This window comes from Tursiops truncatus, chromosome 19 (assembly GCF_011762595.2).
Source record: "Tursiops truncatus isolate mTurTru1 chromosome 19, mTurTru1.mat.Y, whole genome shotgun sequence".
Lineage (NCBI taxonomy): Eukaryota > Metazoa > Chordata > Mammalia > Artiodactyla > Delphinidae > Tursiops > Tursiops truncatus.
This window is the reverse complement of record NC_047052.1, coordinates 49,412,277-49,439,440: the sequence shown is the minus strand read 5'-3', so window position 1 is coordinate 49,439,440 and position 27,164 is coordinate 49,412,277. Positions and strand designations below refer to the sequence as shown.

The 27,164-nt window shown below is 56.8% G+C and overlaps 1 protein-coding gene across 1 annotated transcript; it reads right to left on the bottom strand.

Moving 5' to 3' along the window:
* Positions 1 to 3,304: 3,304 nt before the first annotated feature.
* Positions 3,305 to 26,960, bottom strand: PPP5C (protein phosphatase 5 catalytic subunit). The gene is made up of 13 exons (XM_033843964.2): positions 26,827 to 26,960; positions 20,400 to 20,641; positions 13,019 to 13,166; positions 12,207 to 12,328; positions 9,345 to 9,410; positions 8,925 to 9,023; positions 7,912 to 8,017; positions 6,381 to 6,523; positions 6,189 to 6,276; positions 5,271 to 5,311; positions 4,998 to 5,176; positions 4,010 to 4,091; positions 3,305 to 3,827 (listed from the first exon to the last, which is right to left on the bottom strand). Exons 1-13 carry the CDS (start codon positions 26,945 to 26,947, stop codon positions 3,765 to 3,767), a joined length of 1,500 nt encoding a protein of 499 aa, XP_033699855.1. The 5' UTR covers positions 26,948 to 26,960; the 3' UTR covers positions 3,305 to 3,764.
* Between the last annotated feature and the right edge of the window lie 204 nt (positions 26,961 to 27,164).

Here is a 27,164-nt window from a genome sequence, read left to right as displayed (position 1 = left end):
CTGCCCATGTTCATTCTCCAATGCCTCAAGCGGGCTCCCTCATTCTTTGGGCCTCTAGCCCTGTGGTCATATTAACTCTGGATGTAGGCAGACCTGGGGGTCCAAATCCTGACTCCTTGCTTATTCTGTGTGCTCCGGGCAAGTGGCCTCAGTTTCCTCACCCTCTTCGTGCAAACACCAGAAGGAAACCTGAGGGAATTTCCCTGAAATCTGGGTGGAGGGAAAGGCGTTCTAACTCTGACTCACAAGCCAGAAGCAATCAAAGAAAAACCAATACATTTGATTTCTTACAAATAGGGAATTCCCTGGTGGTCCAGTGGTTAGGGCTTGTCACTTTTACTGCCGGGGGCCTGGGTTCAATCCCTGGTTGGGGAACTAAGATCCCACAAGCTGCGCGGTGAAAAATAAAAAAATAAATAAGTAAACTTTTACATGGCAAAGCCTAAAGATAAAAGACAGGTTGGGACAGAGTAAATTTTACGTGATGTGATTTTTTTTTTTTTTTAACCACAATACTAGTATTAAAAAAAAAGGCAGGAGGGAGAAAATTATTTGCAACACACATGACAAATACAGGGCCTTTTAGGACCTCACTATGTACTGTTCCGCCTGGAGATCCACAACCAGAGTCTGATCAGGCAGAAACATCAGACGGACCCCAAATAAACATTCTTTAAACAAAGAGGATGGGGAGGATTGTCTTCTTCACAAATGTCAATATCATAAAAGATAAAGAGGCTGAGGAAATGTTTCCGATTAGAGACCAAAGAGACAGGAGGACTAAATGTAACCCAGGGCATTATTGATCGGGTCAACAGATACAACTGGAATACAGTTAGTAGGATAAATACAAATAGCACAGCCATGTTAAATTTACTAGTGGATAACTGTAGTGTGATTATGTGAAAGCACCCTTAATCTTAGTTAAAACACACTGAAGTGCATAAGGATAAAGGATCATGAGGTATGCCACGCAATTTACTCTCGACTCAGAAAAAAGTGTGTGTGTGATAGAGACACACACACACCAGTGCAAGCAAATGGAACAAAGTGTTCTGTGATAGGTGAGTCTAGGTAAACGGTACACAGGGGTGTTCTTCGGACCTTTTTGCAACTTTTTACCTTTAAAGTTGTTTCCAAATACAAAGTTAAAAAAGAAAAAAAGGAACCGTCGGTATTTTAAGAGGACTGCCAGCAGCATGCAGTCTGGAATCGAGTCATCCTTAAAATAAAAAGCCAAACCGAACAGCTGACAAAGTAAACGCGAGCTATGCGCCTCTTTCTATAGGAATAACTGCATCTCTGGGCTTAAAGTTAATTCTAAGCAACTTGAGACCAACCAATAAATTGACTTTTAATCAGAAATTTAAGTAAATTGTTAAAAAACTTCCTCTGAAAGTGCTGTCAACATGGGTCTCGGTGAGGCCTCGCGTGGCAGGCAGTGTTCCGGGGAGGGGACTGGCACAGTGTCTCCCATCTATTTCCCCAGCCCCTTGAATCTGGGTCGGTCTAGATGACGTGGTCGATGGACACGATGTGGGGGAGGGGATGCATCGGGACTTCCGAGACCGGGTCGTGAGGTCCTGCGGCTTCTCTCTGGGCATCCAGGATGCTCCCTGGTGGGCCCCGGCTGCCGTGCTGTGAGAAGCCCGGGCCACAGGGAAGGCCAGTGTGGGCACTCCAGCCACAGTTCCCAGCCAGTAGCCTGCCCCAGCCGCCAGGCGTGGGAGTGAGCCATCCTGGACATCCAGCCAGGCCAGTCTTCAGGTGAGTCCAGGCCCAGAGGCCACCTGACCGACCACAAATGCCTGAGACTTCAAGTGAGAACTGCACGGCCGCCCTGTCAACCCATGAAACAGAAAAGACGGGGGTGGGGGGAGGGGGGTGTGTGTTTAAAGTGAGTTTTAGGGTTTGCTATGCAGTAAAGGATTCACCTCGCCCAAAGAAAGGTCTGGCCAAGGCGGGGCTCTAAGCCCTGGGAACATCCTCCCAGATAAGGGTCTTTTTTTATCCAGGTGGCCTATACCCGAGATTTATGCTGGGGACCCTGGGCCACACGGCATCGGCTAGTCTCTCTGGAGACTAAGGTCCGCCATGTGGGATGGGTGGCCAACGTGACCAAGCCCAGTACAGACCCTGAAAACCAAGGCCCAGGTGACCTTCCCTGTGCGTGCTGTCCCATGGCTGCTGGGAGAAAGCAGCGCTATCCGTGTGACTTCACTGGCAGAGACAACCGGAAACCCGCGGCTGATCTCTCCTGGGCTCCGCCCTGTGTGCCTCTTCTCTTTGCTGATTTTTTTTTCCTTGCTGTGACAAACTAACCGTGCGTATAACAGCTTTTCTGGGTTCTGTGAGTTCTTCTAGCAAATGACTGAACATGAGGGTGGGCCTGGGGACTCCTGAACTCCTGGGTTACCAGCAGGAGTAATCACAACACCCGGATGCCGGGCGCCTCGCCCGCTGGAATTCCCCCTGGAGGTCTGAAGGGCTCCTCAGAACACTTGTTTCCCATGGGAAGTAAATGCAACTGGCACATTGGGACTCGTGCCTATTTTCCTCAGGACAGCCCAGTGCATACCCCCTGGAAGGTGGTTCATTCACATCCACTGCAACACTGACTTGCCGTGGAGAAGAGGACCTACCCGCAGGACCTCTCTGAATGCCGAAACAGAATTAGGACTGAGATCACCTCATTTCTGTCCCCCGGGCCGGGGGGGGGGGCACCTGAGGGGTCAAGGTACTCACCCGGACTCCACCCCTCCATCTGCTGTCATCTGGAAAAGGTGGATCCAAAAGAGCTCAGACTTAAAAACAGACATCTCTCCAGTGGCCCAAGCCCGGGAGAGCAGCCTGAATGGGGTTCAACGGTAACCTCTGATGGAGAATAAAAGGGGAAGTGGTAGAAAATACCTCCAGTCTTCCATGGCGGGTGGAGACGTCTGCTTCGTTGCGTGATGTAAGGACCGAGGCTGGCCTGCCCAAGAGGGCTCTGCCCCGCTGGGCTGTGAGCAGCCTCAGTGAACACTTGCTGACGGGGATCGGCAGAGGGAAGGAGGAGCTTCTGCTCTGCCCTGGTCTCCCCACCTGCACGTGAGCCGCTGATGGGGGTTCTCTGTCCCAGGCAGCAGAACTCTCCCTCAGGAGCCCACTATGATGGGCAAAGGGGCTGCTTGGCTGGCTGGCCCCAAGACCGGCCTGTCCAGCTCCAGGGTGCCCCAGGGAGATGAGAGATGAGGGGACAGGACTTTATGAAGCGGTCACCCCCATCCCAGCAGCTCCCGAGGCTCCACCATCGGAGACAAGCTGACTTACAATAATGACTTTATTTTAACATAATTAATTACAGACATAAAAGAGCCGGGAAGGGGGTGAGCCCCAGCCTAGCCCCGCCCTGGGGCTGCCAGGAGCGGGTGAGGTGCAGGTGAGGCCTCCCTGATGACCCTCCTTCCAGGGGTCTTCCCATGGCGGGGACCTATTGCTTTACCAGGGGAGGGGCCACGCAAGCAAGGGGGCGGGGAAGCCTCTGGGCCCCGCCCCCCCCAGCAGTGCTGGCCTCCCTCCAGAATGCCGGCTCGGTGCCCCACCCTCCGCCTCTCCACCTCCTTCTTCTTTGTCCAGGGAGCAGACCATCTGGCCAGCCCCCCACCCCCTCTGCAAACCTAAAGGGGAATAAATACAAACTTTACAAAGTAAAAGGGGGTTCCAACGTTGCCCTGGGCCGGGCCTGGGGTCGGATGGGGAGCAGGGCCCCTGCCACGTGGGCCTCACATCATCCCTAACTGCAGCAGCGTGCTGGCATAGGCCATGGGCTTGACGTCGGGATGAGGCTGAGAAACCAGAGGCACACAGGTTAGACACAGATAGAAATGGGCCGGCGCGTGGAGGAGGGTCTTCTGAGCACCAGATGCAGAAACCAGCCCTACCCCTGAGAGCCGTTATGCACTCGTAAGAGCCTCTTCCCCCCGGGGCCCAGGCCAGGGAGAGCAGGGGACCCAAGGGGGTGACTCACCACTGCTGTGAACTGGTGGAACTGGGGCCGCAGGTCAGAGCCCCGGAGGTGGATGTAGGCAGCTTTGTTCCCCATCTGGTCGCTGCGGGGACAAGGGCAGAAGGGCCGGTGTGGTCCATCAGAGGCTGGGTGGGCCTGGGGCATCAAGGAGGAGGCGGGGCAGGGAGAGGGAGGGAGAAGAGCCCTGGACAGAGTCAAGGACACGGACGGACAGAGGCTCACCAGGCAAGAGAGAGGAATCCAGGTGAAGAGGGGCCCAGGGGGCCGAGGCAGGAGGCGTGGGGATGAGGGGGAGAGAGGGCCACGTGGGAGCCGGGGGCGGGGAGGAGAGGGCCCAGGGAGCAGGGCCGGCAGAGGGCCTTCCTGACAGGATGGGCAGAGGGCACGGGCAGCCCCACAGAGGCAGGACTCTTGCCAAAACCTGGTCTCCAGGCTGACCATGCCCCGGCTCTAGTCAACAGGAAACACAGGGGACAGAGGAACGTGGTGTCCGGCCACCCGGGGATGGAACGGCCAGAGCACAAGAGACTCTGGTTTCTTCAACCAAAAACCAGCAAGGGGGAGGGCAAGAAGAACAGGCAACTCGAAGATCAGGAGACTGAAAACGTGGCCCTTGTTTGGGTCCTGCTTGGAAGAAATCGACTAAAATGAGACGTTGATGAGAGACGTGGGGAAATGGAACTCTGGCTGGGTTCAGGTGACCTCTTTAGAAGGTGTGACAGTGGTATCACAATTACACACAGAAAAGAAGACTTCCTTCTTTCAGAAATATACTAGGGCAACAACGGGTAGAAGCGAGAATGCCTGGGGTTTGCTTTACAATAGCCCACGGTAGGGGTGGTGAGAGCTGGTAACTGTTGAACCTGGGTGACAGGTACGTGGGCGTTCATCATACTATTTTATCTACTCTTATGTATCCTTGGAATTTTCTATCACAAAAAGTTAAAAAAAGAAAACCACCAGATGGGTGGGGCAGGTGGGGACGTACCAGTAGTTGGGGGCAGAGAAGACGGTGACGCAGCGCCCGCCGTGCGCCACCTCATAGCCCTCGGCCTTGACCTCATGGCTACGGATGATGTAGTCCAGGTTGTTCTCCTCCAGGAAGGCCTTGGTGACGTCGGGCCCGAACTGGCAACTCACACCCCGCTTGCTGACCGAGCGCCCGTTCTGGGGAGACAGGGAGCTCAGGGTGCCTGCTGCTCCAACCCGCCCGCTCTGCCCACAGCCCGCACCTGCTGGCCACGGCCCCGGGCAGACTGACCTGCGGCTGAGGGTCCGACCAGAGCAGGTCGCACATGGGACCTGGAAGGGAGCAGAGGGGAGCGTCGGGGCCTGGCGGAGGGCAGGGGAGGGGCCGTCCGCCGCGGGGCAGGTGTGGGGCACGTGAGACAGGACTCTGAGCCGCTGCTCGCCTCCCCGCTGACCTTCCCCCGGGACCAGACCCCATTCAATCCATTAGGGCCCCAAAGCTGGAGGGAGCGTTTCTTTGTTGTTGTTTTTTTTTAGCCGCACCACGCAGCATGCAGGATCATAGTTCCCCCACCAGGGATGCAACCCGAGCCCCCTACAGTGGAGCGCGGAGTCCCAACCACTGGACCGCCCTGGGGCCAGGGAAGTCCCTGGAGGGAGCTTTTAACACTGCAGTTCTGACCAGGTCCCTCTGTTGCTCAAGCCTCTGTGGCTCCCACTGCCCTAGGAACAAAGACCAAGCTCTTCACCCGGACCTGTGAGGCCGGACAGGGTCTGGCCTCACCAGCCCCTCCGCGCCCCGCGCTTGCCCGGCCGCACTCCTGCGAGAAGGCACCTCCTCCTCCTGCCCTGTCGGTGTTCGCGTGGTGTCCCCAGGAGGCCCTCCCACGGCCCGCTACCTCACCACTCCACACACACCCTCTCCCCACAGCTGTGTGTGGCTAACACTCTGCTGTCTGTCCCCATCACATCACTCCAGGGGCAGCAGGTGAACTCACAAATAAATAAATAAATGACCGCCAAGTGCTGTGGACACTCATGCTCCCCGGCCAGCACTGCCTCACGAGGGAGGTGCACTGACCCAAGTTTCAGGTCAGGAAACTGAGGCTCAGCCTTGCTGTCTCTTGCCGAGGGCGCAAAGCCCATCGGGGCAGGGCTGGAGCCCCCGAGCCCCAGGAGGGAGGGGCTGTCCCCAGCCTTCCCCAGTCACCTGAATCTGGGGGCTGCCGACTCCGCTCGATCTTCCTGATGTCGTCCAGGGTGACGCCGTCTTCACTGAACAAGCCCCCGTGCATGATCTGGGGTTCAGGTGGGAACAGCAGCGTGAGGGCAGGGGCCAGCCACACCTCAACCCTCTGACTCGCTGCACCTCATAGCGGCGGCGGGGGCGGGCCTGCCTCACCAGCACTTTGCCATTGATACACTGGGCCAGCGGGAGCCACTCGAACACCTCGCTGAAGAGCTCGTACATCTGGGCTGTGTACTTGGCCTTCACCTCACCCTCAAAGCCGTAGATCTGGTTCATGTTGTCCGTCTCATGGTTGCCTGGCCGACAGCAGGACAAAGAGAAACCTCAGCACCGCTGGGTGCCCTCTGGCTCAGACCCCGGCCAAGGCTGAGGACAGCCTGGTGGCCCCAAGCCAATGGCAACCACACAGCAGCTCACTGGTCCCTCCCAGAAACCCGGCCCCTTTCTAGAGGGGCAAACGGGCTGAGAAGGCACATGGCCACAAGGCCCAGGCCTGCACTGATCATCACGGAGTGGGTGAGGCCTGGGTTCAGCCCTGGCCCCGATCCCAAGTGACCAGAGGCCTGTCCCTTGCCCCTGTGAGCCTTGGGCTCCTTCTTGAAGGACTTGCCGTACGTTTTGGGCAGGAAGTACCAAGGAGGGGGAGGTATTGACAAAGAAGAGGCCCCCTGCAGAATGCCTGCTGTGGGCCAGCCCCACGCCGTGCTTTTATCTTCCCACCCGCAATCTCATTCCTCCCTCCCGGGGCTTGGGGGAGACAAGGAAGCTGCCAGGCCCCCACGGCTGCAGCAGGCGCTCATCGAGCATCTGCCACATGCCAGGTCCTGCTGCAAGAACCCCCCGAACCTGGCTGCGAACCTGCCCGCTGTCAGCACTCGTGCCCCCAGGAGCCCCCAACCCAGCCCGCTGCCCTCACTTCCTCCTGGTTCTCCCCCTCTCCTGGCTGCACCTTCCGCTCACCGCCCCACCTCTCAGCGGGCAGGTCCTCCGCCGGCGGCCCTCACTCCCTGGTGAGCTCATCCTGCCCAATACCACATGTACGCTGAGGAACCCACACTTTACAGCCCCCGGGTGCCCCCAGACATCTCTCAGTCTCACAGCCACATCCAGAGCCAAGCTCCCCATCTTCCAGCCTACATCCTGCTCTTCCTGTCCCCGCATCTGTCAGTGGCAGCCACAGCCCTCCAGATGCTCCAGTCAAAACCTTGGAGTACCCCCTTTGACCCCTTCTTTCTCTCACACCCTCATCCAGCCCACTGGCAAACACTCTGGGTTCTACTTTGAAAAGTGCGCCCCAATCCAACCACTGTTCCCACCCGGGTCCAGCCACCACCAGTCTCCCTGCTCCCACTCTCAGCCCTTGGTTTGTTCCCCACACGGAGGCCCAAGGGATCCTCTCAACACCAGAGAGAGCCCCTGACCCTCCTCTGCTCAGAGCCCTCCCATGACCAAGTCCTCACCAGGGCCCACAGAGCTCCATTAACGTGATGTCACTGCACAGTGCACAACCTGCCCAACCTTACAGGGCAGGCCCGTGCATGATCTCAGTGAAGACACAAAACAAACACACCTGCAACCGGTATCCCCACTTCTTAGATAAGAAATAGGAGGCTCACAGAGGAAAAAGCGAGGGCTCTGCCCAGGTCCCCACACTGACCCCAGACCCTGCTGCCTCCCAGCTCACCTCGAAGTAGGTGAAAGTGATCAGGGTACAGGAGCTTAAAGCCGAAAAGGGTGAGGATCACTTCTACGGAGAAGGAGCCGCGGTCCACGAAGTCGCCATTAAATATCTGCTCTGCTAAGGAAAACAAGGGTGGGGGGGACTGCTCCCTCCTCAGCCCCTCCACCCCGGCTCCTGTCGGCACTGCCCTGGGGTCGAGAACGCCAGCAGGGCTTGGGGCATCTGGGCTTTCGTCTCTCCTCACTGTCTGGCCCAGCAGCTTGGCCTCTCCGAGCCTCGGGACGGTACTAAGATCTCCAACCTCGTCTGCTCCTCAGGGAAACTGACGGCAGGGGGGAGACCCCAGGTGGTCAGCCGGCTTCAGCTCTCCCCCCAGTATAGGCCCAAAGCCATAGGGCAAATGGGACACAGGCCCTCCCAGCCGACACTGCACAGGCCTGGTAGCCCCACCCAGTGGCCATTCATCAGGCAGTTATAACACGAGCAAATACTTATTCAGCATGGACCGTGGGCCACTGAGCGCGTCACAGGTGTTAACACACTATTCCTCTCAGCAGCCCGATGAGGGAAGCCCGCTTTACCACTATCTCTTCTCCCCATTTTACAAACGAGGAACCCGAGGAACTGCGAGGTGAAGTGACCTGCCACAGCCATAGCTGGAAAACGGCACAACCAAGAGGGAAGCCAGGTGTGGGCTGGGCCAGGCGCCCCACGTATATGCTCTTGTAACACACACATCCAGCCCTCTTTCACGCCGGGGAGAAGCTGGGGCTCGGACACACTGGCCACCTGCCCAGGTCACACAGCAGGCGGGGACTGGCCCTGACCGGTCTGGCCCCAGAGCCCGGAGCGCAAGGCCGCCAGCCGCTCCGCCCCCGCTCAGTGCCAGAGCAAGCACTCAGGCCTCTCCCTCCTCAGGCCCACGCCTGTTCCCCAGGCAGGGGGTCCTCTCCCTCCTGCACCCCATACCCGGGAGGCGGGGCAGGGGAGGGGCCTGCCCTTCCGAGGAAGGATACGTAGGGGTTGGTGTCCGAGGGTAAACCGTTGAGCTCAAATATGTTGAGGAGGTCATAGAACTGGCCGTGGGTGTCCCCGCACACTGTAATCTTCTCTGTCTGGAAGAAAAGAGGCCACCGGAGAGGGAGGGGCCCAGAGAGAGATGTGGGGAGGGGGGAGGAGTGAGGGGAGGGGTGAGAGGTCACAGCAGACCGAGAAGAACCGTGCAGAACACACAGGCGTAAGGCACAGAAATGAAGAGGGGAGGAGAGAGACAGCCAGGAGGAGAGAGACAGGGTGGGTGAGGAGGGCAGACGTCAGGGAGAGAGAAGGCAGACCAAGCCCGGTGGGTCTGTGAGTTTCTGAGCTCCGTGGCCCCTCCCCAGCCAGGGAGCCACCCGCCCCGGCCCGCCTGCCCGCACACTGCCCCCAGCGCGCACCTCTTTGAGCGTGGTCTCCACGAGTGTGCTCAGCTTGGAGAGGACCTCTTTGACCTGTACCAGAATCTGGAAGGCAGGGCAGGCTGTGAGTGGGGCCAGCTGGAGGGCCTGCCGCCCACCCCAGCCCCAGAGAGACTGTACTGGCCAGGAGACGCTGCTGGGCTGAGGGTGAGGGAGAGGCGGGGAGGGGAGAGGAGAGGAAGGGGCAGGGGAGGCCTGGCTGCGCGGGTGCTGGCCGGGAACAGAGGCGGCCCCCAAGCTGTGACCCGAGTGTCCCATGCGGTATTTAAACATCAGGATTATTTCATGGGAAAACCTAGATTCTTGGTTTCTCTTAAAACAATCAGCATGGATGGACCTAGAGACTGTCATACAGAGTGAAGTAAGTCAGAAAGAGAAAAATAAATACCGTATGCTAACACATATATATGGAATCTAAAAAAAAAAAATTGGTTCTGAAGAACCTGGGGGCAGGACAGGAATAAAGATGCAGACATAGAGAAGGGACCTGAGGACACAGGGAGGGGGAAGGGTAAGCTGGGACGAAGTGAGAGAGTGGCATGGACTTATATATACTACCAAATGTAAAATAGATAGCTAGTGGGAAGCAGCCGCATAGCACAGGGAGATCAGCTACGTGCTTTGTGACCACCTTAGAGGGGTGGGATAGGGAGGGTTGGAGGGAGACGCAAGAGGAAGGAGATATGGGGATATATGTATATGTATAGCTGATTCACTTTGTTATAAAGCAGAAACTAACACACCATTGTAAAGCAATGACACTCCAATAAAGATGTTAAAAAAAAAAACAAAAACAATCAGCATCATGAAGAAACACACAAGATGAAGCCAGATGTGGACCATTTTATAAAACAACTGGCTTGGAAACGTCTAAATGTCAATGTCACGAAAATCTCCCACAAAGGCTTGAGACTGCTCTAGATGAAAAAAGGTTAAAAAGGCAGGTCATGTGCAGCAACTGATCCTTCAGTGGATTCTGGATTTTATTTTATATTTTATTATTATTATTTTTGGCCACACCACACAGCTTGTGGGATTCTTAGCTCCCCAACCAGGGATTGAACACAGGTCCTCGGCAGTGAAAGCACAGAGTCCTAACCACTGGACTGCCAGGGAATTCCCCGGATTTTGGATTTTTTTTTTTTTTTTTTTTTTTTTTAAAAACAGCTAAAAAGAATGTCTGGGGGGAAAAAACTGGGGAAAATTAAAATATTTGTCTAGAAACACAGAGTATTAGTTCTTTCAGATTGAAGATGACCTTGACAATGTCATGTACACCTGACAGTGTTTGCAAATCTTATGGACAGCCTGTGGACTGTTTGCATTAGTCAGTGTTATTGTATTGGTACTAAATTACTAAGGTGGGATGACTAAATCATAGTCACGTAGGAGAATGTCCTGTTTTTAGGGGATACAGATTATGATGCAACTTATTCTCAAATGGTTCAGGAAAAAGAAGGAAGTGTATGTGTATCTACACACCCATATACATAGAAAGATGAAGTGAATGTGTCAAAACGTTAACGGTGAACCTAGGTGTGAAAGGGGTATGACGTTAACCACACTGTTCTTTTGACTCTTCTGTAGGCTTGACAATTTTCTAAATACAAAGCTGGGAAAACAGAGTGTTAAAGAGAAGAGGAGGGAATTCCTTGGTGGTCCAGTGGTTAGGACTTGGCACTTTCACTGCCAGGGCCTGGGTTCAATCCCTGGTCGGGGAATTAAGAATCCCACAAGCTGCACAGCAGGGCCTGGGAAAAAAAAAAAAAAGTAGGAGAGGCCAAAAAAGAAACAAAAACAAAGGAACAAACAAAAAACCCCCTGAAACATCTGAGAGCAAGGACACAAAGAAACCTAAATTAATCAAACTGCAGGCAGTAACGGTGAGAAACCCTTCCCTGGGAGAAAGGGACCATGACTGCATCCCCCCTGGCAGCGCGCCAGGAGGGCAAGACCCTTCAAGGCTGAGGGGAAGCCAGCAGAACCCTCGTGCCTGCGTGGGCTGGCATTACAGAGCCCTGAGGGGCCCCGCCGCAGGCCTCCACCCTCGCCCTCGGATTCCCTCCCACAGCCACCCAGAAGGCGAGGCGCAAGGCGGCGTGGTGGAGAGAGGCCATCTGAGGCACAAAAGTGGGGGTGAGACTGGAAGGCAGAGAACTCCCCAGCCACCCCATCTTGGCAGCGGGGCTGAAAATCAGAGCGCTTTCCTCCAGTACCAAAAGCTGGAGACTTTACAGCATAAAGACATCCCTGGGATTTTGCCAGGGCTGAGATCCCAAGCCCTGCAGACGGGAGAGTCCTGATTCCACTCTGAAGACACCTGAAACCGGTGGTGAACTAAGTCCAATAAGACCTGCCCCTGAACTGCAGATGAGATGGACACAGACCCTCACAATAGCAGCCCGACAGAATCAGGTCCTGCCGTTTCCTGAAGGAGTTTTGTCTCAGTCGCTACTACTCTTTTACACAAGATGTCTGGCACACAATAAAAAATTATAAGACGCAGAGAGCACACAACGGAAGCAGACCCAGAGATGGTGGAACATCCAGACAGAGACTTTAAAATAACTATGAAAAAAATGTGTTAAAGGATCTAGCAGAAAAGGTAAATGACATGCATGAACATATGGGGCAGAGAGATGAAAGCTATTGAAAAAAATAACCCAATGGAAATGCTAGAAATAAAGAATTCATTTGCAGGGTGCCAGGCACACCACGGGCTCAGCAAGTGTTCGCTGCCGGTACCACCCTTCTCCTCTCGTGCCCTGTGATGGGGTTCAGGCCCGGCTGTGATGCTATCCTGGGGTCACAGGCGCGTTCAGCCCTCGACAGGGGCGTTACCTGGTAGGCGCATTTCCGGTGCAGTTTCTTCTGGTCCTTGTACCACTGCATGAGCTCTTTCATGAAAGTGATTGTCACTTTGCCGTCCTCAAGCTTGGGTCCGCTGTACTCATCCTCGATGGCTGGTGTGTGAATGGGGGGATGAGAGTCAGTGGCCATGGCCACTGTGAGGGTGGGAAGTGGGGCCTGGCTCCCAGGCACGGGGCAGATGGCGCTGGACACACAGGTTGAGAGGGGGATGGAGTGAGAGAAGATGCCACTCCCCGGCCGGGTCCTCTCATGGCCCGCTCCTTCCGTTCAGGTCAGCTCAAAAGCCCTCTCCTCGACTGGACTTGATAGCACTTGACACTGTTAACTGACTAGTCAATCCTCTCTCCCCACTAGGACACCAGCTCCAGGAGGGCAGGGGCTGTTTTGTTCTCAGCTGTGTCCCCAGTGCCTAGAACAGTGGCACCTATTAGGTGCCCAATAACCATCTGTGGAATGAATGACAGACTCAGCTGAGCGTCCAGAGGACCTACGGACAAACCAGACACAGGAGGCCCATGACGGGTGAATGCAACTGTGGAGGGCAGGGTGGGTGGTACAGCAGGGAAGCTTGCCCGAATCCGGAACCTCCAGACCCAGCTCTGGACTGTGGAGTCCCCAGAAGCGCAGGCGAAGGAGCAACAGACAGCGTGTGGGGACGGGCACCAGAGGCACCACTGAGCCCCATCCCCCCTGCGCCCCAGCATGCACTGGGAATGGAGGGCTCAGGCAAAGACGAGGAATGCTCTGGGATGGGCACAGCGGGGCACCCAGGCCTGACTCACTCATGCTCTCGATGTCGAGTGAGTCCACGACGGAGCGCTTGTGCTCGTCACCTGCGATGGCCCGCTCGAAGGCCTTCTGCTTCACGATCTTGTTGCATTCCTGGTATTTCATCTTGGCATCCTTGTCGTGGGGCTTCACCTTCACCACCTGGGTGCGTGGGTGGGTGAGAGGGGAGGGAAGGAAAGAGGCATCAACACCCAGGCCGGGGTCGGGGCCATAGGGAGACGGGGACGCCGCGGCTGCCCTCGGCCTGCCTGGCCCGGGGCTTCACGACTGCTGAGCAGAGCACCCGTGCCGGGTGCACTAGGGGTGCAAGCCTGGGCTCGCTTCACCTCTGGCCCTCAGCTTCTGCATCCCCAAACTGGGCCTGACAGAGCTGCCCACACAGGGCTGCCGGGTGGGTAAACGTGCCAACCCACGCAGATGCTCTTAATAAATCTTAGCTCTGACCATCATCAGAATAAAACTGGCCCCACTTCAGCCTCCTCATTGGAATCAGAGCGGGCTGAGATGCACTTTACTGATACCGTTACAGTCAATACCAAGGAGGGTGGGATTGACAGGAAAGGGTGGGCCGGATCCAAAGTCATAATTTACAGCCCAGACTCATCTGAAGAGGCAATGACTTGCTGGATAACCCGGACTCGCTGAGCCTAAGTTTTCTCATCTGCAAGATGGGGGAGATGACAGGCTCCACCTGCCAGGGCTGTTGGGGGTGATACACAGGGCCTGGCATGCAGCCTGGGCTCTGTGGGCAGCAGCGGGCACCTCGTGGTGACGTGGCCCTTGTTCAATCTTGGGCTCTGGGGAGACCCAGGACAAGTGAGTTCCCTCAGTTTCCTCCTGTGTAAGGTAGAGGTGACAGTGTTTCTACCCTGGGGGCTGGGAGGACTAAACAAGTGAACACTTGTGAAGTGTGTGCAGCGGTGCCAGGCGTGAGTCAAGTCCACATTAGCGTAGGCTGCTCTTCAATGCCCCCTCTCGTGGGCTGCTGCATTCATTAAATGAGATCGTAAGGAGGAAGCGGCAGGCATACGGCTTTGGGACACACTCAGCTCTCAGGAAAAGGAGCCTGTCCTCTCCGCTCTCCTTACCTTCTACCCCGCTTCCTAAAAGCTCTGATCCTCCAAGCTGAGAGGCAGGCAGGGCTGCATTCAGATCCCAGCTCTGCTACTTACTTGCTGGGTGACCCTGGGCAAGTGAATTCACCCCTCTGAGCCTCAGTTTAGTTATCTGTAACTGTTCCTGTAACTATTAGTGGACCCTGCCTGACCTGCGCACCCTGTTGGCCTCCCCAGGAGCGGACTCCCACAGCTCCTGTGCCGGGGGGGGGCCGAAAGGGGTGTGCCAGGGCTGGCCCTCAAGGGCAGGGATGCCCCCCGGTTGGAAAGCCTGGCAGAGTGAGTCAGAAGCCTGGGAAAAGGCATCTGCTAATAACCTCTGAGGGTCAGTGTGGCTCACGCCCCTGAGAATGGGTGTGCAGGCCAGGAGCGGGGCAGGAAGCTGGTTCGGGGCAGGCTCAGGCTAGGGCACCCTGCCAGGCAGCTCCACCCAGGGTAGGGGTGCAGTGCGAGGCTTGGGAGAAAGGCAGCACCAGACCTTCCCTGGAGTCCTCCCCACCAAGGAGACCTTACGAGTCCACACCGCAGAACGAAGTCCCAACCACCACTGGGCCTGGCCCACAGGCCCGCCCACCCCTCCACGTTCTCTGTTTGCCCAGCACTACCAGCCAGACCAAACTCCCAAGTCCCCAAGCACCAGCTCCTTCTCAACTCCAGGCCTCGTACAGGCTGCCCCTGGCCCAGAGCACCTCATTTCTACCTCCAGCAACTTTCTAGTCCCTCCTCCTCCTCCAGGTCTCAGCTCCCCTTTCCCCTCTCCCCCAGGCTGGGTCAGGCACCCCCTCTGGGCTCACACAGGGCCCTGGGCTCCCCCCGCCCGCCCCAGCCCGGAGCACTGCTGGAGATGGGTCTGCCTCCCCACTGCAAGGCGGCCATGGCCACGAGGGCAGGGCTGAGGCCGAGTCCCAGCTGTGAACGAATGCCCGGAGTGGATGGATGCCCCACTAAGCATTCCCTCTGAGCCACTACCCTGTTCGCAGACAGCTCAGAGGCTGGGGTGCGGGATGCAGGCAAACGCCGACGATCCCGGGAACAGAGGGGCGGGAGCAGCGACAGCAGCAGCGGCACCGGGACACAGCTAAGTGTTCGAACGCTCATCACGCGGCTGATGTTGTGAGCAATTACCTCGCTCACTGTATCCTAGAGCAGCTCTATGTGATGTTATCACATCTCCACTTGACAGATTAGGAAACTGAGGCCCAGAGAGGTGAGGTCACTGACCCGAGAAGCCAGGATTCAGCTCTCTTGCTGCTTGAGATCCTGCTCCCCCAGCACGCTGGGATGTGCTCCCCTCCCTACCGCTGCCACCGTCCCCACGGTGCCCTGCGCGGCCTCCAGGGAGACACCGTCGTGGTCATGAGTGCAGGCTCTGGGGCCAGGCCTCCAGGGTCTGTATCCAGGCCTTCCAGGGCAGGCAGCCCTACCTCTCCAGCCTCCCTCAGCTTCTAGAAAGCGAGGGAGGCTGGAGAGGTGGAGGGTAGCTGTGAGAATTTAACATCAGGCCCATCACAGGGCTCAGCAGCGAGCGAGCGCCTGTGCCAGGGCCTGGGGCTGCTGCGACTGCTACTATAACTGGCTGCCTGGCTGGGAAAGGGAAGTGACCCTGCCAGGCTTCCGCTCCTGGGGAAGGTCGTTTGCTCCAGGTTGGAGGGGCCTAGTGGGTCCCAAGGCCTGTTGGGTCAGAAGCGAATGCTGGACTTTTCTTTAAAAAGTGGGATCTGGGGGCTTCCCTGGTGGCACAGTGGTTGAGAGTCCGCCTGCTGATGCAGGGGACACAGGTCCGTGCCCCGGTCCGGGAAGATCCCACATGCCGCGGAGTGGCTGGGCCCGTAAGCCATGGGCGCTGAGCCTGTGCGTCCGGAGCCTGTGCTCCGCAACGGGAGAGGCCACAACAGTGAGAGGCCCGCGTACCGCAAAAAAAAAAAAAAAAAAAAAAGTGGGATCTGGGTTGTATCCGTGTCAGTATCCAGATTCTGATAGTGATGCCAGATATGTCACTGGGGAAAACTGGGAGAGTGGGATCTCTGTATTACCTCTTACGGCTGCGTGTGAAGCTACAACGTTCTCAAAATAAAAAGCTGCTTTTAAAAAGTGGTATTTTCAGCTGGGAGTATTCACAGGCAGTAACTACAACGACTCGAATCAATGAAATGATAACATAGGCTTGTGATCCCCACGTGAAGCCACGGGGGCTGCGTGCGTTTGGGAATTGGGAACTCTTCGGATTTTAGAAAGGTGACACAGTGCACCCGCGTGCTGTATGTTACAGGACACCTCCAGCAAGTCCGGGTGGCACCTGGTAACCACACACACTCCCGTTTCTGCAGTGAAACTTCTAGTCGTACTACATGGGGGCAAACAAGACCATCAACGGCCTATCAGTTCAGATGAGATTTTGCCACCAAACGAGTTGCCCAAACTTACCAGACTATTTTTCACAACGGCTCGGGTTTACAACTGAGGTGAAGGAGCAAGAGCTCACTTCAGGGGACCCACGTGACAATGGGTTGTGAGCCATTATGACTATTTCCAATGTAGAGGTGATGGGATGCAGCCCAGAGAGAGGCCACGCCTGCCAGTGGCACATGGGCAACCAAGGAAGCCAGGGGTCTGGGGGAGGCAGTGGGAAGCAGGACACTAGGGTTTTCACCCCATGGGTCGAGACCCTCCAGTGAATTCATCTAGGAGGTCACACCAACACTCCTTCCATAATAAATCAGAGCGAGGCCATCGAAGTACGCTGCCTGAGCTAAGGGCGATGATTATGCCACCAAGTCTGGGGCCAGACTGTCCCTTCCTGGCTGCGGGACCTTGGGGCAGTGACTACTCTCTGGGCCTTGGTCTTCTCACCTGTAAATCAGGGATAGTAAGAGTCCCCACTGCGTAGGGTTGTCATGAAGATCACATGAGTTTTCACAGCACGAAGGTCACCAGTGCACCCGGCCCCTGAGAGCGCCGTGTCAGGTGTCAGCTGTGACCGTTCCTGTTACTATCATACGTCCACACCTTAGGGGAACGGGCGTTCGTACAGGCTAGCGAGGCGAAACGCACTGCTAACTGACTGTGCTGGGCTATGCTGTAAGAAGAAACCCAAATGCAAACCATATTACAAACCAAACCCCAAAAATCCCAGGAGAGGGTGAGGAGTGCTGAAGGAGTCCCCAGATCCGGCCCGGGCCCATGTGACTCACCACCTGAGTTCCAGCCACAGACGGGAAAGAACACAGGTGGAATCTTCTGAGAAGAGGCCCCAGTAAGGGGGCGGGGAATCCTGGAGCCAGAGTCCCCCGGGAAGGATGAGCTTGGAGATGAGGGGCATTGGTGGGGGGATTCAACATGGACCCATGGAAAGGGGAGATCAGCTCCTGCCCTGGAGGGAGAGCAAAAGAGAGGTGCCCCCACGTCCCCGCCCCCTAACAAGGCCCTGTGCCTGCACACGGCCCTTCCTGGGGGCCGCAGCCTCTTCCCCAGACACCCCCAGGAGAAAGCGCACCCAGTACTGAGCAGGGGCAGGCCCTACTCTGAACGTACTACTCTTGCCGAATCCTCACAAGGCCACTGAGGCAGGCTCTGCTGTTCTCTTCCGTTTACAGATGAGGACACTGAGGCCGAAGATCCAAAGCTCTCAGAGATACACAGCTCATAGCCGGGCGTCCTGACCGCGGAGCCGGCGCCTCCAGCCCCTGCATGAGTGACCTTCAGAATTTGAGACTATGACTCACAGTAAGAAGTATATATTTTATCACACCTAATACGCATCCGTATTCACATAAATGAAAAATACTCTTTCACAAATATATACGTACTTCCTCCAAACAATGAACTGCTGTCTTCTTCTCTATTCTATTTGATGAAGACAGAAGTGCTGGTCTCAAACTGTTACACTGACTTCACGGCCCACTAACCATTACAAGCATGGACTATGGGTTCAAGTCTCAGCCCTGCCACTTCGCTGCTGGGTGACCTTGGAGGAGGGACATCCTCTCTCTAGACCTCTTTTTCCTTCTTGCAAAACGGATTGAACGCATTTTCCTTCTTGTAAAAAGCACGTCAAGAGCTCACAGCAGAGCTAGGCCCACAGTAAGTATGCAGGTGAGGAAACTGAGGCTGAGGGCCCAGGCTGAGGGCCCAGGCTGCTGTGAGACACAGCCTCAGGCTCTTCGTTTACCCACGGCCACATCTTGGTTCCGCCTCCGAGGATGCCGTGACCTGAGAGGGGGCCTGGGCACATCCTCCGTGAAACTCCAGCACGTCCCAAGGTAGCCCTGGAGGCAGAGACTCGGGATGGGGAGCCACCCCAGGGCCCAGCCCTCTGCCCTGCACCCAGAGTCGGATGAAACGTGTCAGAAAGGACGGCCTGCAGGCGGGCGGCTGGCCCAGGTGGGCAAGGATCTCAGGCTCGTGCAGGGGCTCCCCAGGGCTGCTGGCAAAGCCCTCACAGGGAAATGGGCCGCGACCCGGCCCCCAGGGCATCCGCAAGGCCCGGGAGAAAACTCAGATGCAGTACGCCCACAAGACGGCTGCAAGTGACCTCTCAGCCTCATGGAATATGCGGGGCGAGGCCCCAGTCTGGGCCAGAGCTGTGCCGCAGACCTGTGCTTGGGGTTCCTCTCATCTCCTGCCCCCTCCCATCTCCTCCAGGCCCCTCCCCCCATTTGGGGACCTGCAGGAAAGCCCTGTCCCCATCCAACCCCACCTGTCTTCCGAGTTACTCATTACGGAGCCCTCCAGCCCTATGATCGTTATGCACACCACTTCACCAGAGCCCAACAGCCGCCCAGGAGGTGGCCACTCCTCTTGTCACCCTTCTCCAAATGAGGACGCCAAGGGACGAGGGAGAGGTTTGGCTGGGGAACGGCCTGGGAGCCCACGCTTGCAAGGGCTCTGTTCTGCTGCTCCTTCCTCCGTCCTCCTCCCGGGGGGTCACCCCAGCCCCCTCCTCCATTCTGCCCCTCAGTCTCTGAATTATCTCTTCCTTCAGGCCTCTGCCCGACCCTGACACAGGTGCCCCCGGCCCAGCGCCTGGCTGGAGGCTGCACTTGGCCTGACAGCCGCCCTCCTCTCCGGGCCAGCAGCCAGCCCCAACCGTCTGCCCTGGCTCCCTCCAACTGCAGCCTGTGGCTCTCAGCCTCCCCTGCTGCCTCTCCCGACACAACAGAAGCTGCTCAGAGTGCGTGACGAATGCAATGAAAGGAGGGAGTGCCGGGTGCGTTGCGGGGACGGGGGCAGAGTGATCATTCATTCAACGAACACTAAGCCCCTGTTGGATGCCAAGCACCGTCCCAATGACCAGAATAAACAAAACCCCTGCTCTCGAGGAGCGACTCTCTCCAGCGGGGAAAGAGTGGGCCGGAGGGCCGGGCTGCCTGCGTTCAGATCCCAGCTCTGCCGTTCGCCTGCGCGTGCTGGTGGGCAGGGGACTTGAGCCTTCTGGGCCTCAGTCACCCCATCTGTACGATGGGAGTAATCACAGTTCCCACCTCACAGGGCTGCCTCACGAGTCCCTCAGCCAGCTGACAAGAAGGGTATCGAACATGCCTGGCCCGAAGGCGTGTGCTCTGGGAGTCCTTACCACTGTCATTATCATCAGAGCAGTTACAGTGATGGGGTGGCAGATGAGCAAGTGAACTGGTGAATTCTTGCCATCCTCTAGGTCCCCTCCCTTGTCACCTCGTTAAAACACATCCCCCGTTTGCTCCCTCTACAGCATATCACCCTCGTCTATTTTCTCCCAGGCCCATATCCTCACCTGCAACGATTCTGTGTACCCTCACAATGACGGGTTTGCTTTTTGCCCTCCTCCGAGTTATAAGCTCCACCAGGAGAGCTGTGTGCCTCTTGTTCACCAACAATAACAGCAACAATTATCATAATAGTTAATTATTACAGAACACTGACTACATGCTAGGGGCAGTTCTAAACACTTGGAAAGCAGAGGCTCATTTATTCTTCACGGCAACCCTGAGAGGTAGGTCTTACTGTCCTCCCATTTCACAGATGTGGGAAAGGAGGCACAGAGAGGCCAGGTAACTTGTCCCAGGTCACCAGGCGACGATGGCAGAGCTGGGCTACGAGCCCGGCTGGCATCTGTTGGATGAGCAAGCGGCAAGTAAACATGTGAATGGCCCCCTCATACCTTCCCCGTCTAGTCCAGCTGCACACACAGAGGCCGTCCTCCCCCAGCCTGCCCCCACCCGGCCCTCAGCACCCGCCTGGCTCAGAAGCTGGGAGCTGGCTCACCCCCCGAGGCCTGGCTCACCGTCTCATAGTCGCGCAGGGCGGCCCGGAACTTGCCCAATGCCATGTTGCTGGCGGCCCGGCGGTAGTAGCCCTTGATGTACTTCTTGTCCATCTCGATGGCCCGCGTGGCGTCGGCCAGCGCGTAGCCATAGCACTCAGTGCGCAGGTAGGCCAGGCTGCGGTTGCCATAGTAGATGGCATGGCTGGGGTTCAGCTCGATGGCCTGGCTGTAGAACTTGATCGCGTTCTCGTAGTCCTTGGCTGTGAAGATGGAGGAGAAGCATGAGGCAAGGCTGCCACCGCCCAGCCAGAAGAGGCCCTGGGCTGGGTACTCGCCCAGTCCCCCAATTTACAAATGGGGAAACTGAGGTCCACAGCTGAGCTCAGAAACGTCTCTTCCCTGTCCTGACCTGTCCCACCCTAGCACAGGCCTTGTCTCCTCAGGCCCAAATCCCTAAGACCCCAAATCACTTCCACACACCCATCCACCCAACCATCACCCCCCAAGGCCCCAGGTGGACAATACTTCTTCCAGGACTTCAGGAGGGTCTTACTGAATGTTCCCCATGGCCTGGAGAGGATATGTTACTGAGTGCCAGACCTGGGCTGTGAACCAGCAAGTGTGAGTCTTCCCTGAGCCCCCTGGTTGTCCAGCCCCCCAAGCAAGTAAACAAGCCCAAAGAGGGGTTCTAGTAGGAGAATAGGAAGTGGGGAAGGAAAAGGAACCTACTTAGGTCTCAAGAAGGGGACACTTCAGCAGAGACCCAAAGGAAGCGACAAACCAGACCAGAGGAAGAGCATTCCCAACAGAAGGAACAGCAGGTGCAAAGGTCCTGGGGGGGCGAGGGAAGGGGGGAGAGCGCATTATGTTCCAGGACCAGCAAGAGGGTGGTGTGGCTGGGGTGGAGTGAGCTGGGGGAGGGCAGGATATGAGGGCAGGGAGGCTGGCAGGACAGATCCCAAAGACCACAGCCAGAGCTGGGTGTGGACATCAATGTTCTAAGTGTGGAGTGACAGGATGTGACATCTGGCCAAGGGGAAAGGTCAATTTTATTTGAAATGAGCTACGGCCATGCCTTGCACGTTACATCTCAGCCTGTGGAATCCTCACATCCCCACGGCATAAGCACCGTCTGGTGCTCACTTTACAGCAAGCCACAGAGGTCTTGCTCAAGGTCAAACACTCAGTCTGTATCTGCAGAGCTGTCTTGGGTCCTGCCCATACGGCCACTCAACAGGCAGGAGGCCGCAGCTAGGAGGTGTGCCCGAACTGCGGAGGCCATGACGTGCCAGGTGCCACGTGGGGCTCTTGGTGCATGAGTCGCCTCACTGAACCCTCACGGCAACCCCGAGGACAGCTGCATTAGCCCCATTTTCCAGGCGTGGCTCTGGGAGGGAAACCCCAACACACAAAGTGGCAGGCAGGAATTGTGAGCCAGGCCAAGACCCAAATGCTCCCACTCTCATCCTCCGTACCAGGTGGCCTCTCAGTGGGAGCCTGGCATAGAGACAGGCACAGACACAGGGGCAGGTAGCCTGGGCCCAATTGCTGGCTCCACTCCTTACTAGCCGTGTGTCCTTGGGCAACTTATGTGCCCTCTCTGGTCTAAAGTTTCAGAGTCCTCCAGACACTGAGCCTAAAATGAAAATTCCTGCCCTAACTTCTACTAGTCTTTTCTCCAGAGCCATCTGATAAACCATGGCTTCCTTTGTTTGCTTATAATCCATCATCCCAATTTGAACCTAAGCCCCATAAGGGCAGGGGCCCTGATTGTCTTACTTCTTTGAACCCTTGCCCTGTCTGAGGACACAGCAGCCCCCAGCCCTGCCCTCCTGGGCTCACAGTCCAGTTGCGGGGTGGGAGTGACACAGCACACACAGATCCACCCCCAGGCAGTGATGACCCAGAGTGTTTTACAACTGGGGCAACCCAGAGGGGATGCTGGAACTGAGACCTGGAGGAGGAGAAAGAGTGCGCCAGGTGAAAAGAATGGAAGAAGAGGATTCCAGGCTTCATGAATGGTTCCTGAATGAAGGCAGGAAGGAATGAAAGAAAGAGAAAGACAGGACACAGCTACACTAGAGAAAGAAGCCAGGTGCTGGGAGATGCCAGGAACAATATAACAGCGATTCCTCCTGCAGGCTGACGTCTGGCAATCTTTCAAATGGCTCGGGTGTCACCTCCTTTGGGAAGCCTCCCTTGACACCCAGGCTGGATCAGGCACCTCTCCGGCTGCCTCGGCTCCTGGGCTCCCCTATGCCAGCCCTGCCCCCTCTGGGTAGGCACCGTTAGGTGATGGGTGTGTCCCCCAGGATGGTGAGCGCTGGAGGGCAGCCCAGGACTTCCCAGAAACACGCAAGGGCAGAAGCAGGCAGCCCAAGTCTGACTGACCCTCCCTGGAACACCAACACCTTCGAGGGCTCCTTCCAGCCTCCCGGCTGGGCTCCAGAGGCAGACTGGCCAGCGCTCTTGCCGGGCCGTTCGGCATGCGGTGGGGAGCCTGGTGTCTCGGAGCCGGACATCTGGCTCTGAGGATCCCGACCACGAGACCTTGGGCAGACAGCCTCCCCACTCTCAGTCTCAGCTTGCTCATCTGAACTGCGGGAACCACAATCGGCCCTGCCTCATGGGCTGGTTGTGAGGGTGAAAGGAACTCCTGGCTGAAATGTGGCTACAGCAGAGAAAGAGGTCAGCAGAGGCTTGTAAAAGAAGTGAATAAATGACCAAATGAAAGGAAGAAGAGACTAGAGCAAACAGGAGGGGCCTGTGCTTCGCACAGCCACCCAGCGGCACCGGATCCCAGCCCTGCTCTGTGTGCTCGACAAATATGAACGCATTTAATCCTCAAGAGAGGCCCCATTTTAGAGGACGAGACTGAGGCGCAGAGAAGTTAAGGTTTGCCCAGGGGCCACACAGCAGGTAAGAGGAAGAAACAAGATTTGAACCCAGGCAGCCTGAGCTCTTAAGCCTGTCTACAAACTCTTAGACTCAGAGGCCTCCTGAGAACCCCTCTCTTTTTACAGAAGGGGGTGGAGGGCAATGAGGCCCAGAAAGAGGGGAAGAGAGCTGAACGACATTGGGGATCAGGCTCTGCCCCACCAGGGCCTCTGGAATGGGCCTGAGTTCACAGAAGTGATCCAGCCATGCTGATGGGGGCGGGGGGCCTGGGGCCCCTCTTCTCCCACCATGTTGAGCCCCTGGGTCCCTCTTCTCCCACCATGTTGAGCCCCTGGGCCCCTCTTCTCCCACCATGTTGAGCCCCTGGGCCCCCTCTTCTCCCACCATGTTGAGCCCCTGGGTCCCTCTTCTCCCACCATGTTGAGCCCCTGGGGCCCCTCTTCTCCCACTGGGGCCAGGACGGCTCCAGGTGAGGCTGTGGCTAAGGACTCTGAACGTGGGTGCCAAGCACGTGGTGAGGAAGGGGGATATCCGGGCTGTGCTGCTCACACACCCTGACCTTGGGCAAGCGGTTTCACTTCTCAGAGCCTCAGCTTCCTCTATAAACAAACAGGCCCGCTCCTACCTAGTACCTGGGGGAGGATTAAACAAAGTGGCGTACCTGGCCACCACGGGGGCTCAACTCAGGCGAGCTGTAATTATTCTTTTCATTGCTATTCCCCCAGCCCTGGAGACTGGGGCTCTGCGCCTGCAGCTGCCTGCCAAACAGCGAGGGACCTGGACCAGAAGGGGCATTCCCCTCCGTTCCAGCTCAGTGCCAGGACCGCTGGCTACCTGCCCAGTCTCAGGCCTCCTAAGAGCTCAGATCCCAGGTCCTGGGGGGCAAGGAGCCCTTCCCGACGGCTTACTGTTTCCCAGAATTCTTCCCTCGCCACAGCATCACCCCCATACTTGCTGCTCCTCTCGAGCCCCATTGCAGGAACAGCCCCACCTTGCACACCACCCCCAGCTGGAGACTGGACCCTGTCCTGGACACCTGGTCCCTCCAGCCCCAAAGCCAGGCAGTCACCCTGTTCTGTCATGGCAGCCTCCGGAACATCTCTCAAATCTATTCTCTCACTTCCACCCCGAGAACCCCTCTCTGCCCTGGTCTGGCCTTCACCCTCTCCTGCCCAGGTTCCTGCCCCAGCCTCCTCCCAGCTCTCCCAGCGTACGCCCCCTCCTGCCGCTCCCGAGGGGCCTTCCTGAAGCACAAACCCAATCCAGTCCTTCCCCACTCAGAACCATCCACGGCTCCTCGGGGTCCTCAAGTGGAAAGCTCGGGCTCCTGCCTGCAGCCTCACCTAAACTCCTCTGGCCTCTTACACTCCAGCCCCACTCACTTCCTTGGTGCCAGGCTCACCTCTGGGCCTTTGTCATCCAGCTCTTCCTGCCTGGGGTTCCCTCCTCCCTCTCTCCAGGCAGCCGCTGTCATTCTCCCTCTGAAACATTTCTTGAGTCGATTTCCGTCTCTCCAGCCTAGCGGGCACCACCCCCCTCCCCACTCACCTGCCCACCATTCTAGTCTCCTTCCTGGTCTCCAGCCTTGCCCTTGGGTCCAGTCTCTACAAGGCCACTGGGGGATCGCCTTCAAACGTGCTAATCAGACAGTGTTGCTCCTCTCTTCAAACCCTCCTTGGCTTCCTACCACCCTTGGGATCACGTCCCTGACCTGCCTCCAGGGCTCTACCTTCCAGCCTCACCTCTCACCAGCCCCACCTCCTTCTCGCTGCTCTGGCCTGACCTGACTTTCCCACTCTTAAAATCTGTTTGTGCTCCCACCAGAGGACAGCTCTCCACTAATGCTCTGGATTCCTCCCATGCCCCACCCCTCCTCCAGGGCTCTGCTGCTGTAGGTCTCCTCTCTCTCCTGCAAAATCAACTCTCTCTCTGTAGGACCATACTCTTAGTCTCTTCTACTCTTAAAAAAAAGCACCCTCCCCCCATTTCTCCACTCCCCCTCAGAACCAAAATTTTCAAAACCCTTGTCAACAATTGCTGTCTCCACTTCCTCATTTCCCATTCACTCTTCAGCGCCCTTCCCTCTGGCTACCATCGCTATCATCCCCTAGAAACTGCTCTGGTCAAGGCGACCACCAACATGTTATGGAGGCAAATCCCATGGTCAATGCTCGGTGCTCGCTTTGGCAGCATCCGACCTCAGGTAGAGCCCCTCCTTCTAGATGCACTCTCTTCTCTCAACTTTCCTGATTCTCCTTCCACCTCACTGACCACTCTTCTGTCCTAAACATTAGAATCCCTTGAGGTTCCGTACTAGGCCCCTTCTCTTCTGAGGTGACCTCATCCATTCCCAGGGTGTTCCAGTCCACCCATAGGCTGATCATACCCAAATCCCTCTCCAAAGACTTCCAGACTGGCCCGTCTACCTACTCAATGTCTCCTCTTGGATAGCAGAGTCAAATCCACACTAGTCTATGCAGTGACTTGTGACACCCTACAGGAACTGGCCCCTGTCCTAAGCTTATCTTGTACCTGTTTCCCTACTAACTCGTTAAATCTCCAGCCAAGCCAGCCAGTCTCTTTTCATTCCCGACCTCAGGGCCTTTGCACAGGCAGCTCCACCCACCTGGGACACTCCTTCCCAATTCTCTTTCTCAACTTAAATGCCTTTTCCTCAGTGCGATCTTCCTTGACCGCCCTCTCTAAAGTACTAGCCTCTAACCCTTATTCTCTACTTCACACTACATTGGGGTTTTTCCAAAGGACTCATCACAGCTTCTAAGTATTTTAATATTTATCTGTGTGTTTACTCAATGTCTGAGTCTTCTGCTAAATTACAAGCTATATAAGGGTACGGCTACATCTGTCTCATCTACTGCTACATCCCTAACGTCGAGCATGATCCTTAGCACATAGCAGATGCTCAATAAACGTAATGAATGAATGAATGAATGGGTGCCCCCACACCTTTCTTTCCCAAGATCCTAAGTCATACTATTCTTGGGATTGCCTCACCTCTACTCCCAGAACCTCCTTTCTCCTAGTGTAACCCCAAATCTCCTACTTCCTTTCCCTCCCATCTAATGATCTATTCTCCACTCCCATGATTTCCTGCTCTATTGGGACAGTTCCCCCCTCCCCCCCACTTGGTGTCTCTCCACTTGGTAGCGCCATCACTGCTCCGCCCCATGTCACTACTTGGTAGCGCCCTCTTCAGGTCTCACCATAAGCTGGCACCTCTGGGGTTTCACATTTGGTAGTGCCCTCATTCCCGTCTCCCTCCCGTTTCATACTTGGAATCGCCTTCCTCAGTCTCCCCACTTAGCACCCGCTCCGTACGCCACTTCTAGGTGTCACCCCTTCTCTCAGAAGGCCCCTCTGTCGCCCCTTGGTAGCGCCATCCTCGGCCTCCCCACGCCCAGTCACTTGGTAGTGCCTGCCCCGCGCCCAGGCTGGCGCTCCTCGTTGCCATGGTTCCGCGCGGGCCCGGCACCCCTTGACCTGGGCCGCTCTCCACCCTCCTTCGCTCCCTCCAGGGCGGGCGTACCTTTGAAGTAGTCGTTGGCCTGCGTCTTGAGCTCCTCTGCCCGCTTCAGAGCGCCATCAGCCGGGGGCTCGTCCCGGGGGGGCTCAGCACACTCAGTCCGCTCGCCCTCCGCCATCGCCATGCCGCAAAGCGACCCCCCACCCTGGCAACCGCGGCCAGCGGCACCCGGCCGAATCGTCGCGAAGGAGTGCCGAGTTGCCGCTGCCGCTGCTGCACAAGTGTCGTAAAGCGCGGGCCCTGAAAGCTCCCTTCGCGCGCCTGCGCAGGGCGCTTTAGCCATAGAGCGCGCGGAGAAGGTGACCAGAGGGCCCCCTGACGGCGCCCTTCCTAGCATGAGC